At 36.7% G+C, this 22,852-nt stretch overlaps 1 protein-coding gene across 1 annotated transcript in view; it reads right to left on the bottom strand.

Moving 5' to 3' along the window:
• The window catches only part of TAFA5 (TAFA chemokine like family member 5), a 365,869-nt gene that overhangs the window by 252,949 nt on the left and 90,068 nt on the right, over nucleotides 1-22,852 (bottom strand). Inside the window, exon 2 of the mRNA XM_035897845.1 lies at nucleotides 2,956-3,042. Within this exon, the coding sequence (XP_035753738.1) occupies nucleotides 2,956-3,042 (87 nt within the window). The remainder of the gene's footprint in view (nucleotides 1-2,955; nucleotides 3,043-22,852) is intronic.

Below are 22,852 nucleotides of genomic sequence, written 5' to 3'. Positions count from 1 at the left end.
GGACTCCATTCCAAAATCTTAAATAAGTAAAGGAGAAAATTATTTTTAAATTTATAATCTTAAATGTTAGAACACAAACTTTTTTGTCCTTCTGAAATATAAACCAATAATTTTACAAGCCATTCATGTATAATATAGTTCACTAGTACTTGATAGAAAAGAGAAAAAAAAAAAAGTATTAGCCAGTCTCTAGCTTTTATTAGATATGGCCAGTTAATACTAAATGGTATAAGAAATATTTTGTTTAGCAGGATGCAAATGGATTACTGCAAGCTAATCTGAGATTTATTACTGGAGTCTGTGGAATTAACACACTGGAGGCCCATCTATGCACACCTGGGGTGGGATAATGGCAGGAACTGCAGATTAATATAAACCTCCCTTGCCTGCACAACCTATTTATTATTTGCTTGTCTGTTTGTTTTTGTGGGAAGTTTATTTCTTCTATTTACCAGATACATCAGGCAGCCTATAGCTTACTACAGTTAAGGAAGTAGCCACTGTACAGCAACTTCCCACAAGACTTTTTGTGCAAAGCATATTTTTAAAGGGAAACATCCTCTTTGGTTGTGGTTTGAATTGTGCTGTTCTAATAGGAACTATTTTTCTGCATGCTTACATTGTTTTAAAATAGAAAGCTTTAATTACAACATGAAATGGAGTATCTGAGATTTCGGCATTTAGCAAAAGAACCAGATATTACAATAATACCCATGGCATATGGGGCAGCGACAGTGCACAGCCTGAACTAACTTCTGTAAAAATCCTGGAGACACTGTAGCTGATTCAGCCGGATTTCAGATGAATAAAACATTACAAAGAGCATTATACAAACATTATAAGAGATAGAACATCGTTCTCTACAGCAGAATATACACTCTCCCCGGACATTGCTTAACCTTAAATAGAGAAAGAGTGAAGTGGATCATGGACCCCTCTTTGTGCTAGCTCCTGGGAGGTTTTAGCAGCACACCTGTGCTGGACTGTCCCAATCATCAAACTTATCAGCAGGGTTTTGAACAAGAGACAGAAAACTTTCTGTGATCTCTTCACTTAATGCATACTCAGTGAAAGCCCCACACTAATGCCTCATGTCTATACTGTCCCTCATTCACAGGCTCAAGTTCACTAGCCCGTATGTGTTTAGTTGCCGGTGTCCTTATCTGGAAGAGCAAATGAGTCATGATAACTAATTGCTGCTGACTGAACAAGAGTGTATAAAGTAGTATGTAGATAGTTGTCATGATCATGGAATTAATGTTTGAATGTGAGCCAGGGACTGATATGGGGCCCAACATTATTCAATATCTTCATAAGTGACCAGGATAATGGGATCAAGTGTAGCCTGATGAAGTTTCTAGTTGACACCAAATTGAGTGGGGAAGTAGACACTCTGGAAGGAAGAGCCACCCTGCAGGAACACCTGCATAGGCTAGAAGAGTGGGCTAACAAGAACCTTATCAACTTCAATACAAACAAGTGTAAGGTCTTGCACCTGGGAAAACATAATCCAGGAGTGCAGCACAGACTGGGATCCACCAGGCTGAAGAGCAGCTCTGGTGGAAAGGGACCTGGGGGTCCTGGTGGACAGGAAGCTTAATATGAGTGAACAGTGTGCTGCTTCGGCAAAGATGGTCAACAGGATGCTGGGTTGCATCAAAAAGGGCATCACCAGCAGAGATAAAGAAGTCAATTATCCCACTCTACTCAGTGCTTGTCAGGCCACACCTAGAATACTGTGTCAGGTTCTGGCCCCCGCTATACAAAAAAGATGTGGAAAGGCGGGAGGGGGTCCAGAGGAGGGCCACCAAGATGATCAAAGGACTGGGAAGCCTGCCATATGAGGATAGGCTGAGAGAACTAGGGTTTTTTCAGCCTTGAGAAAAGGAGGCTTAGAGTGGATCTCATCACCATGTACCAGTGCCTAAGGGGTAGCTACAAAGGAGGTGGAGACTCCCTTTTTACAAGGAGTCACATGGAGAGGACAAGGGGGAATGGACACAAGTTGCTCTTGGGGAGATTCTGATTGGACATAACAGAAAATTTTCACAGTGAGAACAATCAGCCATTGGAATAATCTCCCCAGGGAAGTGGTTGACTCCACAACACTGGAGACTTTTAAGACTCAGCTGGACAGGGTGCTGGGCCATCTTGTCTAGACTGTGCTCTTACCTAGAAAGGTTGGACTAGATGATTCTTGAGGTCCCTTCCAACCTAGGATTCCATGATTCTATGATTCTGTGATAGTTACTGGGGACTTTGCTTGACTGCCACGACTTTTGAAATGTGACTAGGAGTGGCTTACTACATCACCCAGTTCCCTCACGACCCTGGGATGCATCTTTTTTTGTCCCATGGTCTTATGTATATTCAAGGTGGTCTCAAACCAGCTGGACAGGGTGCTGGGCCATCTTGTCTAGACTGTGCTCTTACCTTGAAAGGTTGGACCAGATGATCCTTGAGGTCCTGTCCAACCTATGATTCTATGATTCTATGATTCTATGATTAAATCTTAAACTAGTGTATTGGTTAAGCCATGCCTGCAGAAACTCTTTGTCCCTAAAGTCACAATAAAAATTGGAGTATGTTTTACTTCACCAGTATACAAATAAAATGGTAATATTATGATATTATGTTAGTATAATATTATACATTGAATGGCCACTATAGAAAAAGTAGACACATCAGAAGCGGGTAATTTTTAATTAAAGTTTTTGTGTATGAATTACCATGTACAGATTAGATATTGTATTTAATTTTTAGAAATACTTGTTAATTTTTTTTTGCAAAAAAAATGTTTATTTGGTTTTGTTTAACATTTCAGAGGAAACTGCTATAGTCTATTCTGTCAGTAATACACAGAATAATAGGTCAGTAACACAGTTTAAAAACTATATGCTTTCAATCCATGCCATAGTGCTTTGAGAATGTGTCAACACTCAGTGATTTCCTTACCCAGCTCAAAAGCATCTTGGAAGCACCCCGGGCAATGTCTCATATACAGCCATTGAGGGTTATCCGCTCCAAAATAGCTGTTATAATCTGAATGGAAGAACCATAAATGATTCAATTGAAATAACTTCTGAAAATGCAAAAGGAAATGAACACAGAATAAACTACAACATTAGGGGGTCTAACAGCCCACATACCTGAAAATTTAGAATTGAAGACTTTGGCGTTTCCCCTTACAATCATCCTACTTTACATAACAGCGACTTTGAGATGCTGAGAACAGTATTCATAAAACTGACCTTCACTGATTTTAGAGGAGTTTTTTGCATCATTTCAGACATAAGTTGACCTAACGCATCCAACTGCATCTGACATAACTGAAACTTGGTAAAAGAGTCTCTCTCTCCCTGTCTCTCCTTCTCTCTTTGAAAGAGATTAAGTATTAATGTCTTCCCTATAAAGGAGATATAGTATAGTACATAGCACTTATCTAGTTATACCCTTCATAGTAAAACCGTGTTAAATAAAAAATTAAAGTCTAATGCTACCAAAAATTGGATCCACAAACATCTTGCTTTGTGGGGTTTTTTTCCTTTATGAAGAAACAATACCAGAAAAAAAAAATCTTTTTTCACAGAAAACTAATGGAAATCTATAAAACCAGAGCAAATCAAACTCCCAAAACACATGACAATTACTTCTATGAAATGAGGGACTAGCAAAAGACAGTATAGTAACTAGAATAATTGTTATGGTTAAAAAGGATATTTTAGATTTATTTTGAACACCAACCACATTTTGTGTTGTTTTCTTCTCTTTGCCTACACAAACAATTTTTTTTTTCTACCATTAAGTACAATCGGGCTTTAAACTTTTTTTTTTTCATAATCACTTCAGAACAATATAGAGGAGATAAGAGAAGCAGGTGTGTACTTCATGTAGTAAACTGAAATATCAGATAGTATGAGCAAGATAACATCGAATTGTATATTAAGTATTGCCTGAGGGATTAGCAAAGGGGAAGTTGTTCTGTTGATGTAAACATGTGCAACTGGCGTCAATCCTCAGACATACCATAGGTACGAAGGTGCTTATCAATAATGTTGTCCTATTGAAGTGGATAGAATCAGTATATGACCAATGACCTGTGAGAAATAGCTGCAATTTACTTTTCCTTAAGGAAAAGGCCTTATCCTTTCCAGATTATGTACCCTGCTGCTTCTCATGCAGAAAAACACCCTCAAGAAGGCAGTCATTAAAACATAGTAATGTAACTGTAATAGCTTGAGTAGGTTTAACTGTTTTCTTTTTCCAGATATGCTGGCAGAGATGTGTATCTTCCTTTTGACAGACATAGGACAAAAAATTTTTAACAGAAATTTGAATTTTCCACTGTTTGTGGTGCTCATCTTTTTTAATTGGCTGACTATCAGAACTGAGTTTTGTAAACAGGCATCTTTTGTTTTTTAAACTGTTTTTTTTCAAACTATATTAATCTTTATCATCCCAATTATTTTTTTGTGTGTGATGCATACAGTGTATCAAAGAGGATTAGCCTGACACAAAATGTAAAATATTTCCTATTTTTTAAGAAGATAAAAGTAATCCTTTGAGTTACATCTTTTCCTGAATATTTTGGTAGAGGTTTTGTTGACACTGCAGTAGCCTACTATGAAAACATAATCATACAGGAAATTTTTGGTAATGAAAGAAAAGATAGCTGTACTGAGTCTTTAGCTAAATCCAGAAAACTGGATGCAATACATGAGGTTCGGAGCAGCCTGATGGTTGTGAATATAAGCTAAGATTAGGCGTTGATGTTCGTGGCTCCTTTTGTAACAAGTTTGTACAACATGGCAATAGTGTACTTCTTTCTTTCATTTTTCATTCTTCTGTCCAGAGTAGTATATGTTACATACGTATAAAATAGAGGATACCAACCCCATTCAATCCCCAATACTCATAGAGAGAAAAAAGAAAATAATAATGACAAAGCTCTCTTTTCCTGCACTGTGAGGGAAGTCTAACCATAGCTTAAAAAAATATTCATGTTGAGAAGCCATCATCTTGAGAAGCATTTCCACTGTTACTCTTATGGGAACTTTATTAAAAGCAATCCTGTTCAGAACATATTCAAACAAGAAGAGTGGAGGGATGGACTTCACAGCAAACTGCAAATTAGTAACAAGCAATCCCATGAACCCCAGAACAAATGGGGCCTATTTTCCTGTATGCTTACACCCTGTAATTGACTACAGGCTTTGATTTCCTACAGTTGGATATTTTTTAAGACCATGTTGATTCTCTACATATAATTTAGTAAGAGAGGACATAGTATCTGTTGCCACCATTGGGACATTTATAGGGTCTCTGTCTTCTGATGATCACCTATATTCGAAAACGTTTTGAAACTTCTATTTGATGCCTCTGTCTCTCTGGGAAATTTGTTTGAACTCAGCCCCCAAATTAAAAAGTTTTACATGAATGAACAACAGATATTTTGTTTCCTGAGCCTCAAAAAATGTAGACCCCTCTTCACTGTCCTCAGGGACTGCTTACACTCTTCCAAATACCTTACTTCCATAATGTGTCTGTTGCCACTAGTTTATACAAATAAAAACAAAACAAGCCATAACAAAACAAAACTCTTTATGAAGTCTCTGCAGCACCTATTCCCCCTATTATCACCAATAAGTCCTCTACAAAGGCCTTGGGAATATTGGATATTCTTTTCCTTCTCCTTGGTGCTAATGCTCTGAGCCCCATATTCAGATTTTAATACTGTACAGCACTCAGCCAGGCAAATTATCAAATCAAATTACAGTGGCTTACCAATTTACCTCCCATCAGCTCTAAAGCAGTACCTTGTTAACCTGCTGTAACTGTGTTGTGTGTCTGAACTGAACACGTATGAGTGAAGGTTATTTCAGAAAGAAAGGACAGACTGAAAGAGCAGCTTATATCCACAAGGAAAAAATAGGGTAGACATTTGAGCAAACTGTTTAACTTCAAAGGCAATTAGGCAATGGAATGACTTGCCTGAGGAGGTAGTTTAGACAATGTAATGAGAAGTGCTTAAAATAGAATAAACTATTTGCGAGACAGATACAGATGTAAATAATCCTCCATGTTTTGAACTAGATGAATCAGGAGAGGTATCTTTCCTATTCAAATGTCTGACTATAAAAATTCTATTCTCTTTCCTTGGGAACAGCTTTCAAACTTATGACTGTTTACACCTGTTCTGAATACTAAAGTGAAACTGCACTCCAAAAGGCAGTTTAACCTCACTGTATCATTATAAAGTAGATTTATTCATAACAAGCGTCTATGAAAAAACTTCCACTAAAAAAGTCCTTAGTCAGGGAGATACACATTGTTGCAAAAATGGATTGTTTCTCTAAGTGCTTATATGGCCCCATCGCTATAGTATCCAAGCGCCTTACAAACACTAATGAATGTATTCTCACAACACCCCTGGGAGATAGAGATAGTATTATTAGCTAATGCACAAAGAGTAGCTTGTCCAAAGTCACACAGAAAGTCTGTGACACAGCCAAGACTCAAAACTGTGATTTCCTGCCCACTGCCGTAACCATGACTATATTCTCCTGCCCATATACAGCATTTCAAAATATGGTATGTATAACCTCAGATCTTTACACAATAAGCCTTTCTGTTCAGCTGTAGATCCAACCACTGACTTAATAAATAAAAATAACTTTGTTTATTGGGAAGCTTCATTATGGCAACAAATTTACAGGTTACTGAAACAATGACAGTTATATGGGCCATAACTGGTTCTGATATATGAGAGCAGTGAAAGAGAATTCCCTGATCGTCACATTCAGAACAGGAGGCATGATATCCAGAACATGATTTTGATACCAAAATATTTTCCTTCAGATAATGTAAAGTGTTACATTATACAGAAAAGTCTGGTATTAAAAAAAAAAACAAAAACCAAACCCCAAACAAAAAAAGCAAGCTGGCTGTGTTCCCCACATAGTTTCTTTTGGATAAACTATTTCTGTAATAAGACATAGAGTATTTTCAGTTTTAGTGAGGTCAAATCTGGAGGGACATCTGCAGTAAGTGTATTTACTCCTGAATATCAGAGAACAGAATTTGGCTTATAAATTTAAAATCATAATTATGCAAGTATATGATATTTATAAATAGGTGTAGCTTTGCAGTCATTTAGATTAATTTCAATGAATTCAGAGATCTGATCAAATGATAACAGGATTCTTCTGAATCAGGAACACAGCAATTTTTCTTTCATTTTGGGTGGGGGGGAAGCATAGGCATTACATTTTTCCTCAAATGCTAAACAATTTGAAAAGAAAAAAATAGAGGACAACTGCATAAATAATGGAAAAGGCTATGAAGGTGAAGTAGATCCCAAAGTGAATAATGACAAAAACCATGCAATATTGTTACAACAAAGTGAAGTATAATTTTGGAATTCATTGGCAGAAAGAGCAGACAAGGTAAGTAGCGTCTCCTGACCTTCACTCCTGAAGTTCCAACAGCACTTTCCTCAGTTTGTGGCTTCATGTTTTAAGAAAGATGTATATAAATTAGACTCGGTTTTAATTAGTGTTACCAGTATAGCAAAGGGGATTTACATCAGATGCTAATTGAAAACAGCCCAGCTATCAGGACAATTAAATGATGGAGCAGATTATCATTAATAGGCAATCCACGTCTTAACACATTTTTAAGAGCAACTTAAATAAATATCCTTTAGAGGTGATTCTAATTCACATAAGAGGATCGACTAGATTGTGTCCTCAGATCCATTTCAGTCTAACACACGTATTTAATCACTGTACAAATAGTACAAACAGCTTTTCAGATCACTTATTCTCCAAGAACCACTATTCTAGAATCCCTTATTCCCTCCTTTTTCTCTGCCTCTCTCCCCCACCTCTCTTTATCTTTCTCTCTTACTCTCCCTTTCTCTTTCCCCTTGTCTTTCTCCCTCCCTCTCTCCCTGCCTCCCTCTCTCCCCCCACCCCCGCCATAAGCTCTATCTCTCCCTTTCTGTCTTCCTCCCCTCATTCTTTCAACCCTCCCTCTGTTCTTTCTATATGCTTTTAAACTTGCACATCCCTAGTTGGAATGGAAATTCCTTAGGTGTCTAGCTTTAGCAACCTTAGCATGTTAAGGAACATTCTATTCTGAGGGACCAGGTATCTGTTCCCTATAAGACTACATAAAGATCCAAATTTAGACAAAGTGTGATTTAAGTTCCTATCATACCTTCACTACAGGACCAGAAAACTGCAGTGACTAGGTACTTCTGAGTAATTTTAACTGTAATTTTTATTACTATTGAGTAATAGAAAAATTATAAAGAGAGACTGTACATTAGCAAAATTATCAGACTAGAGAAATGGAGACTCTTGCTATTAAAGAGCTTAGGGGCTCAGCTAGGTTGCAGGAATAGCTTTTGATTTTCTCTCATTGTCCCAAGGCCAGCGCAAGGTTTTGTCGCCTGTTCCTGTAAGCTACCTGCTTATGTTTGCACACAGAAAAAACATACTCTGATTCAATATGATCAGTATAGATTATTCTGTTTCAAAAAATCAAAAAAAAAATCACATGAAAGACAACAGACTGGTGTCCTCTACCATCAGTTTGTCTCTTTTAATTTTTTTTGAGACCATTGAAACAAGGACTGGATGGAGATAACTGGAACTGCACTCAAATAAAAGAATAATAGGATTACATAGTTCCTAGTTCTGGGTGGGATGCAGTGTTAAGTCAAACAGGAGTGGAAGAAATGTTTCTAATGAAATGCTAAAGGAAGACTTTAAACTTGGAGCACCCTCTTGGAGATATAATCCCCTCTGGGACTGCTTTGTAAAAATGAGATCAGACCATGTTATCTAGTTAGAACAGGTTACCGTATTCATCCTACTTTGACCCCAGAGATGTACAGCTGATTGGGAAAAACTGGTCAGTTATCTGAAATTATACAAAAGCCATAATAATATCAACAAGTGTACTTTTCTTTTTTTCACTATGTGGAAAGTCAGCCTGCATAGCTGCAACTAAGAAGGAGCGTGGTCCCTTACACAACCAATTCATATTCACTGGAGTACAGTTTATTAGAATGGCTACATTTATGTGCAGTTTAGAAGCCACTGTGTAAAGGATTCATTAAAAAAAATGCACCGTTTGGCAAGTCCAGAAGTGCACGCATGGAGCAAAGTCCTCACTCAAGGGGAAAATGAACCTTTGTCTAGAATGTGGAGGAACCTGCAGAATGCTTTTCAGAAACTCTGGAAAGACTACTGAAGCAGGTACCAGAGAGCCCACTTACAAGATGTTAGCAAGGGCCCTCTGTTGTGAAGTTTGTGGAGTGCCTGGCCAAACACTAATGAAAAAAGCCACAGGAATCCCATACTGGAAACTGAAAGTTAAGCTGTTGAATACGAACATATGGATCTAGGCAAGCTGTAGGACTCCCAGATAGTTGTGATGGTTTAGACAATAGCACTTGTCGTTCCTGATTGGAAGGTTATATCAACAAAAGGAGTCTTAGAATTGTATTAGTTAAAATGGACAGCTTCACTTAAAATGGACAACCACCGACATAACCAGCAAAGGGAATGATGATGACTCAGTGAAGAAAAAAATAGAAGACTATTACTTGACAATTGGTCATGAGCAGCATTGCACTAATTTTACCAGGAGCTAACAGATTGTCAACAACATATAGAGGTCTCACTTTCATTGCCTGCATCAAAAATCTCCAGTCTGTCAAATGGATTCTAAAAGACAGACAGAAATCTGTTTGTGGGGTGGTTTGGGTTTTGGGTTTTTTTTTGTTGTTGGTTGGTTTGATTCGTTCTGTGTCCATGTCTGACTATGAGAAAACACACAGTCTTTCTGACTTTTGCTCTGAAAAGAAGAGCCCAATGAATAAGAAAAATCTGGGGAATTACTGGTAATTATCACATAGAAGCTCAAAGTTAAAACATGAGACTGCCTCATGTAGCCTCATTTCACCAGGAAACACAGATAATTTCCTCTGTTTTCATAGAATCATAGAATCACAGAATAGTTGAGGCTAGAAGGAACCTCTGGAGATCATCTAGTCACATCTCCCTGCTCAAAGCAGGATGGTCACAACCTTGGTGAACAACCTGTTCCAGTGTCCAATCACCCTTACAGTTAAAAAAAAAATTATTTTTCTTATCTTTAAATAGAACTTGTATTTCAGTATATGCCCATTGCCTCTTGTCCTACCATATTGATTTAAGCAAAACTTAACACAAGCTTTGGCAAAATGGAAGAAATCAAAGTTGATAGCAAAACTTTATGTAGGTCAAATTGTTGAGTCTTTCTTGAAAGGAAGGACAATTCATATCATATCTAGTATTAATTTTAGTGAATTAAAAAAATAATTGCACTGTCAGTGGTGAAAGAGTTGTAATTATTTTCCTACACATGTGCAGGTAATATATGTGTAACGACGTAGTTCAGTCTACAGAAAAAAGTACAATAACAAAATAACTGGTGATAGTCTCAGGAAAATGATGTCTATCCGTCTGTTTCCATGAAGATGGTTTGACTGCATCTTGTCAGATACACTCTAAGGAAATTAGTGAGTAATTCAGTACAAGATGGGAACCCAACAGACATAGAACTATGCATCTCGTATTCATGTGCTAAGCATACAGACTAATCTGTTATGATCCTGTTTTCCATCTGCACCACAGTGGATGTGGAATGGCAAGTAATTCAAATTGAAGCAAAGAAGCAGGACAAAGAAACAATGCAATAACATGACCCTTTCTCATGTTGCTCCATTTGCAATAAAAGCTACACCATAACAGTAAGTGAATCCAAAGAAATTGTATTAAACCTGCACATAGCATATATTTAGATGAAATTTTATTGTAGTCCACCCATTTTTCATTATAAGATGATGGGCTTTGGTAAATCAAAAGAAATAGTGAAGAAATTAATATATATTTAAAAGAAACTGAGCCCACAGTTCAGTCTGAGAACCAAAACAAGTTAGAAATAACCAGGATATTGCAAAATCATGTTACTGGGCTGCTCACCTACTTTCTCAGTTAATTTTGCGCTCCTTGTATTTGAGTTATCTTTGGTGCATAGGTCTAGTGTTATGATCTTGCCTTTTGTGGTTGTATGAAAAGGTTCGGTATGGGCAGATAAGAATGTTCATAGACATGCAATGGTAGGGAGCTCCTGGGAATAGCTAAACTGGAATAAAATCTGAAAGTTAAAGACAACTTAGAAAAGTCTGGTGCCTATTTGCTCCCAAACCTACCGTGAAACCAGTTGAGAATGAGGTGAAGATTATGAGACTTTTCTGTCCTACTTACACTAGAAAAATAAACAATTTTAAGCCTGGAATGAGCAACAGCTACATTGTTATAGAATACAGCATGTTTAGTTATGGTAAGTATGTATAGTTATAGTATACTTTTTGTATTAAAACACAAGTTGCAGGACCATCTTTAGTTTACCTGTTTCTGGTCCTGCCACTATTAAAGTAAGATTATTTTTTTTTTGCTCTTTGCCAGAAGTTCATGGCTTGTGTTTAGGAATTTAATGAGTATGTTGTATTCAATATGGTGAGAATGAATGATTCAGATTCATAACATCAGAACTCTCAAATCACATGACAGGCAACAGTTTGCATACGTTTCTTACAGTCAGGTAATGGAACTAACTGAAACAGGATTTTGATCCATGTTATTAAATAGTTGCAGTTGACTCTGGCTCAGCATTAAACTAGAGAAGAACCATAAAACACCATTCCAGTTCAACTCCGACTGGGATCTGTGTTGTCCTTGATCTGCATCTTGGTAAAAAGAGAAAGTGATGCCTATAGCTGTCTGCAAATTAGGAAGGGGTTGCTTCCCTGGAGTTAGTGATGCAGTCACAAATCTCTAGAGAAGTTACTTCAGCAATTAATGGCAAGCTTTGAATGGAAGCCAGAAGGACTTGGTTCTAACAAATAATACTTTTAAGTGGGGTCTTGCTCTTATTTCTCACATAAGAAATGTTTTCTAACAGAAGAGGCTGACAGAAGCGGTGTTTTTCAGCTTAACAGTAGTATGCAATACTAGCTAGCTAACACATGCATCTACAGGCCACCATGGCAAAGACATTACTTCCACGGGCTTCCATGTCCACAGAAATGATACTGCAGTCAACTCCACATGATCTTGGCAATAAGCTAAGTAGATATCATGTTCTTGCTCTAAAACTTTATGTTATATGCTCAGTTTGAAAATGACACCTACCTCACTCTGTCTAAGAAACAGAGATTTTCAAAACACTGACAAAAGCCTGAACTGAGGCAGCTAACAGTGATTATTGCTAAAACTGGAGATTTAAGGCAACATTTAAAAGCCAGTGGTATCATGGTCCTGTCTCAAACATGACAATTTGACGTCTTATTCATTTGCCAGTTTCTAAAAGACTGATATATTTAAGAGTAGCTCTAGACTACATTCTTACCATTAGGGCTATTTCACCATAGTAATTAGGAAGAATTTTTAAAGAAAATGCTCAACTTGTGGAAATAGTAACCAAACTATGCAAGGACCAACACTGCTTATTTGTCAGAGAGTTGGAAAATTTTGTGTACTTGTAAGAGTATTTTTTTTGCTGCTTCTCATTCTCTTATTTAATAAACACCTTTTTTCCTTACAAAGTGCATCTGACTTGGAACTGTACCTGCAATCACTAGCAAAACATAAGCAGTTTCAGCTTTGAAAGCCCACATGCACAGCTATGCAGGAGTGGTCTACCAAAAGAGCTGAAAATGTTAGATTACTCCTAAATGTACATCCATTTTATGTTGCTTTTAGAGATGATTTCTTAGATGTCTCTCTGCTTAGCCCGAGGTTTTTAAATGGCTAAAAGATGAATAAAATAGAATTCTGTGAAATCTAATCAAGGTCTTAGAGTTCTGTAACTATATTGCACCAGTAAGGTTTCTTAAACATATAGTTGGCATTTTGCATATAGCTCTGTAATGAGTGAACAGTTTTGTTTATTTTTAAATTCCAGAGAATTGACCGAGTCTGAATTTAGGCAATAGATTATGGAATGGTTAGGAATCATGGCATTATTTAAAATTTGAAAAGACAAAACACATGGAAAACAACACACTATTAGAAATATTTCAATAAGTAATCCTTAATAAATAGTGATTTCAACAGAGCTGCAACATTCATTTAGGAATTTCAAATATACAAAGCCAAATTTTGTCCTCAAATCTGTTTTTGTACTAGCTCCTACTGAAGCTTAAGAGAAGGTGGGCCTATGTTCTAAGCAGAGAACTTCGTCACACAAGGTGTGATATATACTTATTTTAAACTTTTTCAGAACAATTTGAGCTCAGACACTGAACACACTGTGAGCCATTTAAGGCCACAGAGAGATCTAGTAGCAGAGTTAGGCTAGAATTCTTTCTGTCCCTGCCCATAAAGACATTACTCCTGGTCATTAATTAGATAATTTTCAATAATTATAATAAAAAGTCACCTTTGTCCCTAATAAGCATATCCTGACATTTATATGTGTTATGCTACTGAATTTAGTATTTATTCACAAGAGTGTTTCTCATTTTTACCTCCAGAGCAAAGTTTGTTTGTTTGAGGGATTTGTTTCCTTGTCTTCTAAACTGAGAAACATACATATAGCATATGAAAATGAAAATATCAGTAGGTTTTTCAAAATTTGCTTAAAATATCAGAGATTAAATTCCTAATGACTGAGTAAACAGGTTAAGGAAAATTAGACCAAAGTGTTAACTGTGTCTCCAAATTCTGCTGGTTTTGTTTTGTTCGATTAAAGCTTAATAGTTTGAACTTTTCATCACTACTGAGCAACATAACAGATTAAAGTCATATTGCATGACATCCCAAAACAAGGGATTTGCAGGGAAGCTGAGGGACAATATCATGCTATAAATTAATGCAACAAAACAGAGAGAAGCAAACCAAAACAACACCCAATATCTTCGTTTGCATCATCTCATAAGCATTAAAGCAGAAACATTTAAAGAAAGGACTTTCTCACAGCCCTCCTAAAGGACAGGTTTGCACGACCTCGGAGGTTGTAGCGTATCCATAAGGAAGGAGAACACTACACACTACAAATATTTTTTTTTTTTTTTATAATCAGTAAGATTTATTGTAAAGGCACTTTTAAGAACCCTTAACGACTGTCCCTTTCCGTCCGTGGCAGTTAGGCACCCCACGCGCGAGGCTGGAGGTGCTGCCCTGAGCTGTCCTTTCAGCACCACCACCCACCTCGCCGCTGGCGATTCGCCGGCTACTGCAACTCCTCGAATTAACTCCAGCTGTTAATTAACCTTATGGAACAAGAAGAGTCCCGTGTTTGTTTTCAGACTCTAAAGCTTATCTGCTTAAAGACAGGAGTTAAACTATTCAAACTGAGATCTGAGTTACAGGTGTGGAAAAGTAGCCATTTACAACGAGCTAGAAACGCTGGCAATTTTACAAAGCACTATCTTTATAGGAGACAACAAAGAAATTCCTTCAAAACCTTGTATTTATTAAATCTATATGTCTTTGAAAATCCTGTCAGAGTTGCAAAGCAAGAAATTATTTCAGCTTGATAATTGGGCATGCATAATAGAATTCCTTTAAACACCCAACTAATACCAAATCCCATGTTATAAAAATTCATTGTTTATACTGACAATAAGTGTAGATGGTGTTTTCCTTCCAAAAATTTTAAGTGTCTGTGTGACAGAAAATTCCTTCTCTGTAAGCACTAATAATATCATCTGCAGTCAACATCTTTGATGTGCTGCAGGACCGTGGTTCTTAGTGAGTAGAAGAAAATGGGAAAAAATACTCTTAGACAGTAAATCTACTACCTTTCTTTTTCCTTCTTCTTACTTTTTTTTTTTTTTTCCTTGGGTCAACTATACACATACATGACAAGAAGAGATTAAAAAGTCCAGGTTTAAAACCAGCACCAACTACACTTTAAGATTCTATCTTGACCATAAAAATAATTCCAAAGTTATTCCCTTCTTCTGTTGAACGTTTATGCCTATAAACATTCCTGCAAATTTCAGATATAATTGAAGTATAGCAGTTAGGAAGGAATTATGTTTACTCCCTGTTGATATAATGCCAGAAAGTTCAGAACTCCACCTTGTGGTGATGATTTTAACTATATGTTGAAAATAACTGGGGAGAACAAAAGGAACACTGAGACACAATCAGGGAAAGCAAGAGAAATTCAGGTCTGAACCATGGTGAATAATTTCTCTGGAGGTTCATGTGGAAAAGTGTGAAAATTCACTTAAGAAATGTGAGGCAAGCCAAAACCATAGAATGTTTTGCTTATTTGGGGAAAAAATTTACAGAACAATGTAATGCATAATATTAACTGTGAAGATAGATAGGCTTCCATCATGGCTCAAAGTTAGCATATACCTATATTTACAGTGACCACTCTATGGGTTCCTTTAGCTTACTTCTAACACCAAATGCTAAACGTTCCGCTGGACTTGAACTGTTTATGGAAATTCAGACTGACCATCTCCCACCACAGACTGCAATAAAGAGCAGCAGCCTGGCGAAGAGAAGGCTGCGGAGAGACCTTATTGAGGCCTTTCAGTACTTAAAGGGAGCCTCTAGGAAAGACGGGGAAAATCTTTTTAGTAGGGCCTGTTGTGACAGGACAAGGGGTAATGGTTTTTAACTAAAACAGAGTAGGTTTAGACTAGATATAAGGAAGAAATTCTTTACAATGAGGGTGGTGAAACACTGGAACAGGTTGCCCAGAGAGGTAATGGAGGTCCCATCCCTGGAAACATTCAAGACGAGGTTGGACAGGGCTCTGAGCAACCTGATCTGGTTAAAGGTGTCCCTGCTCACTGCAGGGGGGTTTGACTAGATGAACTCTAAAAGCCCCTTCCAACCCAAAACATTCTATGATTCCGATTCTATAACACCACAAATTCCGACACTCAGTGTTCCTCTAAGAAAAGCAAATACTCTGCTATTAAAATAGCCATCCCCTTTCATTACTAAAACAATATGAAGGGAACAGAGGATATAATCCCCTGGAATTTTTTTCCAACTTAAAATAAAATTCTCATAGAATCAGGCTGATGCTTAGAAGTTGAAAAATGCATATACAGATATTTAAAAAGCCTCAGATGCTGCCATTTTCTTCCCATGGTTATGAAAAAAGAAGCAAAAAAAAAGATATTTTCATTTATGATATGTTAATTTTTCATTAGACTATAGAATAGGAGGATTAAGGGTGACAAGTTGGCTGAACAAGTTAATATGCCAAATTCCTACAAGTCTATAGATGCACTGATTTATTTGTTTGTTTATCTGGGAACAAGTACAACAGATTTTGGGGCTACCTTCCTTTCACTACTCTGCCAAGTTGTAAGTGAGCATCATATGGTCCACTGCTGATGTGTCTTTGTAGAAAACATAAACTGAATTAGCTCAGTTATTAAAAATACAAAACCCAAAATACTACAAATTTGTCCACTAATACTGTGTTGTCTATTTGATTTTTTTATAGTATTAGTTTAAATAATTAATTTGTATTAAAAAAATCACTATCTTGCCACAGAAAATCTTTTTTTGAAGAAAAGGCCCCTGTTTGAGCCTCTCCAGTCACAGAAATGCTTGAGGTAAAAAACAATTAATCTAGGCTGCCAAGGGTTCCTCAGCTTTTCAGTGTGAGTAGCCCTCATTCCTGGTCAGACAAGCCTTCATTACTGGAAATAACAGTGTGTTGCAAGAGATATGAATAGCTTTACATATCATCACATACAAACTGAAGGAGGAGGCATCATTAACTGTTCCTTTGTGTGCACGTCTAAGCCCTCATACACCATCAGGAGTCTCCTGCAGGAGGATACGTATAGCAAAGTAAAGACACTCTGCTACTCTTCTTACATAAGACATTACAAATAGAGCCTTAAAAAAAAGTATTTGTGTGTTTACTGTTCATCAATTTATTGTCCCTTAACAGCTCACACTAAAAACAGTATCTGTATGCACGTGCTGTGCACCCCTGGAGTAGCTATTATTTCAGAAGATGACTGTGTAAAGCTTAAAAGACAAGGACTAAACCTTTTCCACAAACAAATTGGTTCAAACCTGTCCCTGAATATATTCTCATGGAACACCATGTGAATAGATTCTTTAAAATGAATCCATTACTATAAATAAACGTACACAAACCAATCATACAACTCACATATACACTGGTACATATCTACTCTGACATGAAACTAGTAGCAAAAGCAATAAATAGCTTACTTACAAGGGTTGTGTACAGTTATAAACAGTCAGGTCATGATAGAAAAAATGTTATATCCGCCAAAGGAGAGTCAAATGTATAGAGCAGCTATAAAGTATAGTAAGCTTTTATTAGTTTTTAGCATGGCTGCCTCTTAATGAAATGTTGCTACCATTATTCTGTGCTGCACAAACAAAGCAACAAGAATGAAGGCCTGCCAAACGAATGCATGCAATCGCAGCAGAACTCTGCAAGACAATAAAGGTTTTAGTGGAAGGAATTAAATACTTTTCTTATCTTCCTTTGGTTCCTATAATGACCAATGCACCCTACCTTGAAGCAACTGATTTAAAATTGAGCTCAGTGTATGAATTATTGAAACATAATAGGCATTAGGCAAAATGGGCAGGCACAAAAGCACATAATACCAACACTTCTCCAAACCCCAAACACATAAAATTGCACTTTTATGTATGTCAGTTACCAGGGTCATAAAAGTTTTCCTAGATCCCCTCTCTTCTCAGTCTCATCTTTTCCCCAGCAAGAAGCCTCCCTCTCTCTGCTACCCTCAGATTCCTACTGCCAATTCTGCCCACAGCTCTCCTTATAACAGCAAAGTAGACAGAATTTTCCTTTGGGACTTCCACATTTCTGTATCTTATTTTCTGAATTTCCAAGTTCAGAATTCACCAGATACCCATGTATCCTTTCTACATTTTGTGCAGCATTCTCTCTGGTGGTAGAGCACAGCAAGTAAAGCCCTATACTGGGTTATTACCTTCTTGGCTGTGATGGCTTTACATAGCTTGTAAATGCATTATTTTTGTTTCAGTATTTCAAATGCCCACTCTTAAGGATGGTTTATGTACGCACTGCGTCTGTGACAGTACTTACTTTTTATTACAAGTTTTATGATACAGTGAGTTCTAGAGAGGCAATCCACTGGCAATAATTTAGGCCCAATTTCTAAGTGAGCAATTCTTTTTCTCAACAAACTTAGCCTACATGCCTTTATCACTGCCAAATTCCTACATGATACAATAATCAGAGTTCATATAAGTGGTGTAATTGGGTATGGACTATCTGTGATTTTCTTCAACCCAGTGGTTTGGGTTTTTTTTTTTTCAGTTTCTCAGGGATTCCACTCATCTGCTAAGGACCAAGGAGCTCAGCTGAGCAGTGGCTAGGCGCCTTCTACCCTGCTGACCTCAAGTATTGCACCTGGGCTGGCACTGTCACTTCCTGGCTGCAAGATGCTGCCCTTTCTCACTCTCTTTTTGCAAAGCCACCGTTTATGCTTTACGCAGCACCATTAGCCAATGTTACTGACAAGTCCTTTCATTAGGAACAAACATAATAGTAGCTCAAGAAAATATACTTTACAGTAGAAATTCCACTGAAAATTGAAAACAAACCCCTACAAAACAAAACAAAACAAAGTCCTGTAAGCAGAACTTTTCTTTCTTGAACAAAGGAATTGCTAAAAAGCAGATATATAAGGAAAGGATCTTAATAAGGCTTGTGCAATAAATCCCAAACAGTGTTTCTGGTGAAATACATACTGCTTTTACTTTTATATCTTTAGAAAAACCACATGGCTTTCTCAATGATCTTAACTTTCATTTCCTACTAAAGTTCTTCAGTAGTATCCTTGTAACAATCGGTATATTTTGTTGCGAACCACAAAGGAAGCCCACAACTTAGGACAATTAGCTATGTCAACACATAGGTTATTTACATATGGTTATTCACTGTTCTCAGATAGCCAGGATAACTGTTCACACTGATTTTAATTCCAACACTTTAAATGTAATATTTGTAAGCATATACATGCAAAATTTTTTAGAACATATGTGGCACTTCATATATTATGTTCATTTTCCAAAGATCAAATATTTCTAATTTATCAAATATTTCTGATATATATGGCTACAGTCATAGGTACCTTTCCTTCCTGTGAAAAAAAAATACATGCAATAAAGCATAGCAACACATTAGACTACTATTCCTATAGCAGCTTCATTCAAAAACTGGAAACTTCAATGCTTTTCTCTTTAAAAGTTGGTACCTCATCAGACCAACTTCTCACTTGGGTCTGATCTCATTTGCAAGAAGCAGTAAATATTCTTGCTTATGGATGACAGCTTTAAATTGTCCGATACTGTAGAATGGCTTTATTTAGACTTTAAAAAGCAATCACAGAAACCAACACACAGGTTAACTATGACTGCATTTTTTGAAGTATTTCAGAACTTTTTTTTTTATATACATATATATATACCATACATGAATATACAAAAAGAGTTTTCTTTACAGAAATTTCATGCATAAAACCATGCCAAATTAAGTACCAAATGAATCCAAATATGATAATCAGATAATTAACTTGTTAATTTAGCAGCATAATATTGAAATAAATTAACAATCATTTGTTTTAAAGATCATATTTTGATTGCAAATAACATAATTTAACCAAAAGCATTACCATTCATTTGAGTCAAAATCTGGCTTAATCTTATTATCTCTGGTTTCAGATACATGTTACAGATACATGAACTGTAACATATTTTTTAAAGAAAAGTAAATATGTCTCAACTGAAATTCAATTTCCAAGAAAAATAAATTGCTCTTTTTCTTACTGGTTTGGTTAAAATAATAGCATCTATGGGAGAAGAATGTGCCAATGCTAAGTAGAATGCTTGGTTTTGGTAAAAATTACTGAGCTTAGTACCACAGAGCCAAATGTAATGCATAGAAAACCTTATTACTTCCAGGAAAGGAGGAGGAGGTACCAGAAAGTAATTTGAAAATGTCATGGGAAAGTGTAATACTGATTGCTTCATTTACAGTAATTACAAAGGAAATGAAAATAAAAGTCAGCAACTACAAACCTTCTCAAACATTTAAAATATTCAAGGTGAAAGGATGAATCTACTTCTGAAACATTGTTTTCTGGCTTCAGACAAATTCCTATCATCTTCTCAATTCTTCTCACTACCCTATTATTCCTAACTTCAAGTCATCCAAGATTTGCTCACAGGATTTTCTTAAGTTCCCAGCTCTGCAGTAAAAATAATTACGCATAAAAAACCCCATGTACACTGAAGGGTAGTTGTCATCAGTCAATTGTGCAGGCACAATATAAGCACGACAACTGTTTCCAATTTGGTGCACGGCTCAAAGCAGATGCAAACATTCCGTTTGTGGTTGTTGGCAGAGGCAGGGTAATAGACAGTATCTAACATCTACTGCTGTTAGCAATGTGCCAAAACAGAATTCCACACAAGAAAATGTTACAATTCTCTTTGGAAACACAGAATGCAAGGGAAATCATGCTAGTAGAAAACAGCACTTCCTCATAAAATATCCAAACTCATAAAAAAACTTCAGATTGTTGGGCTTATATTTATAAAAGGGCCATAAACAATGTTTTATTCACATTTCAATCATTAAAAAAAAAAATATCTATTTTCCACACTGCTTTAATGGCAGCGATACTGTATTGATGTCTAAGAGCCACTACCTAAAATACCCGCTACAAAAGCACAGCATTAAAGTGTAACACAGAGGGAAATGTGGAATTCTGTGTATCGGTGAGCTAACTAAAGAATACAACTTGGGAAATAATGGAATGTAACTTCCCTGCCTTTATATGCCTTTTACATATTCCTATTATTTATAAGGTGACTTTAACGGGAAAAATCCCAAACTTTAGGCAGACAATCCTAATTCACATTTTTCGATAAGAAACTACAAAAAACTCAAATTCCTCCCAATATGGTACGCAGCTCTTATCCGTTGAGCTCAATTATTACAGGAAGACAATTGAAGTTGCACACCTGACAATGGGAAGCGGCGGGATAAATACAACAGTGCTAAAGATAGAAAGGTTACTGATCCCTGAACTACAGACCTCAGTATATAAGGCCTTCTCAAGAAAGTTGTACAAAGAGGGTGATGTGAGAATAGAAGTGTACCCAGCTCCTAGGTTCCAGAATATCTCTAGCATAGTTTACAACATTACAAATAAAGTACTCTGTTAACTGAGACCTTTCTGATGCACATATCTTGCCGTTAGCCTATAGGCTCAAACACTGGCTGCTGGTTTATTTGCAAGACAGAGTAGTCAGTAGACCCTAGCAATAACGAGGCGTACAGTACAATTTACCATGCAAACAGTAGCTAGGCAAATATCAGTAGTTTTTAAAAGCAATTTCTGTTTACATCATCAATTCTCCAACCCCATGAATTAATAGAGAACCTGGGAAACAAGAAAAAATAAAAGAAAATGTAATGACTAATTATATAGGGGATTATAAAAAGTCTACTTACTTTGTGGTTGTTAGCCTGGATACCGTTGCCTAATGTTTTGGGGCAGATGTTTTAACTTGTAGAAATTAAAAAAAATTTAATATAACCATCAAAAGAGGGATCATTGTTAAGCCATAAAAGACAACATTTCTATGTGATAAGTTTTTTCGGCCCAGAAGATGCAAAATTTGGTGTATGATTTTGGTGGTTAGCAAAATCATGGTGACTTGGGGGAAGTATATAGGGACCAGCTATTCCTTGTCTCTCCTGGCACAAGAATTCGGGACTATCAGATGAAGCTAGCGGCAGTCATGCTCTAGGGAAACAAAAGTACATGGTTCTCAACACAAGTAGATCTGTGGAACACCTTGTGATGTTGTGGATAGATTCAAGAGAAGAAAGGGCAAGCATTGAAAAGAAAGTTTCATTGACAGTTATTTATGTGACAAATCAGGCTCAGGAAAACTCCTAATCTCAGAAAAGCTGGAAGAGTTATACTGGGAAATACCATATATGCTTGTCCTGTTTTCAGTCCTCCTTAGCACCAGCCTATGAGTGCTGTTGGAAACAGGATAGAGGAGGAGGTGGACCATTGCACTGAACCAATGTGATCATTCTTAGGTTTTTATATGCTTGCTTAAAAGCATCTATTTTCTTTGCAGTAGGTGAGGGAATGAAATAAAAAACCCACAACATTTTCCTTAACATTTTACTTTTGCATGTTACCATTTCAATTGTGTTAATATTTAACAGACTACATTTAAAGTACCCCTGCTTATTATTATTATTGGCTTAGGATGGCCATGATATTTTGTCAGTGGATTTTCACTTTTATCAGAAATATGACCAGAGCTAAAACAGTTCAGGTTGCAAGTCACTGATGTATTTCTACACATTTCTTCTCACTGTGTATTTTCAATAGGTCTCTGATGTCCCCATACAGAAAGCCTGATTGCCATCAAGGTACAGCAGCATGGAAGCCAATGGTGATTTCATACTGGAGGCCTACACTCATATTATTTTGTGGCCTTTTGCAGTAAGCATCACACTAGGAAGAATTATTGGCATTCAAAATCCAAGCCAATTTTTTACTGCCACTTTCATTCACCTTTGATGAATTAAAAAAATATATACCTTAAAGTAGCTTTAGTCAAAGAGCAGATGTTGGCTTAAGGTGTACATCATATTTAGCTGACTCTTGTTATTATGACTGCAATGAAAGTTCTAGGGTGGTGAACAAAGAGTGTAAATCAGTTCTTCAGTTCACAGATAAATC

This window comes from Egretta garzetta, unplaced genomic scaffold, assembly GCF_000687185.1.
Source record: "Egretta garzetta isolate BGI_Z169 unplaced genomic scaffold, ASM68718v1 scaffold37, whole genome shotgun sequence".
Taxonomy (NCBI): Eukaryota; Metazoa; Chordata; class Aves; order Pelecaniformes; family Ardeidae; genus Egretta; species Egretta garzetta.
The sequence above is the reverse complement of the archived record's forward strand: the minus strand, read 5'-3'. Positions and strand labels throughout refer to the sequence as shown.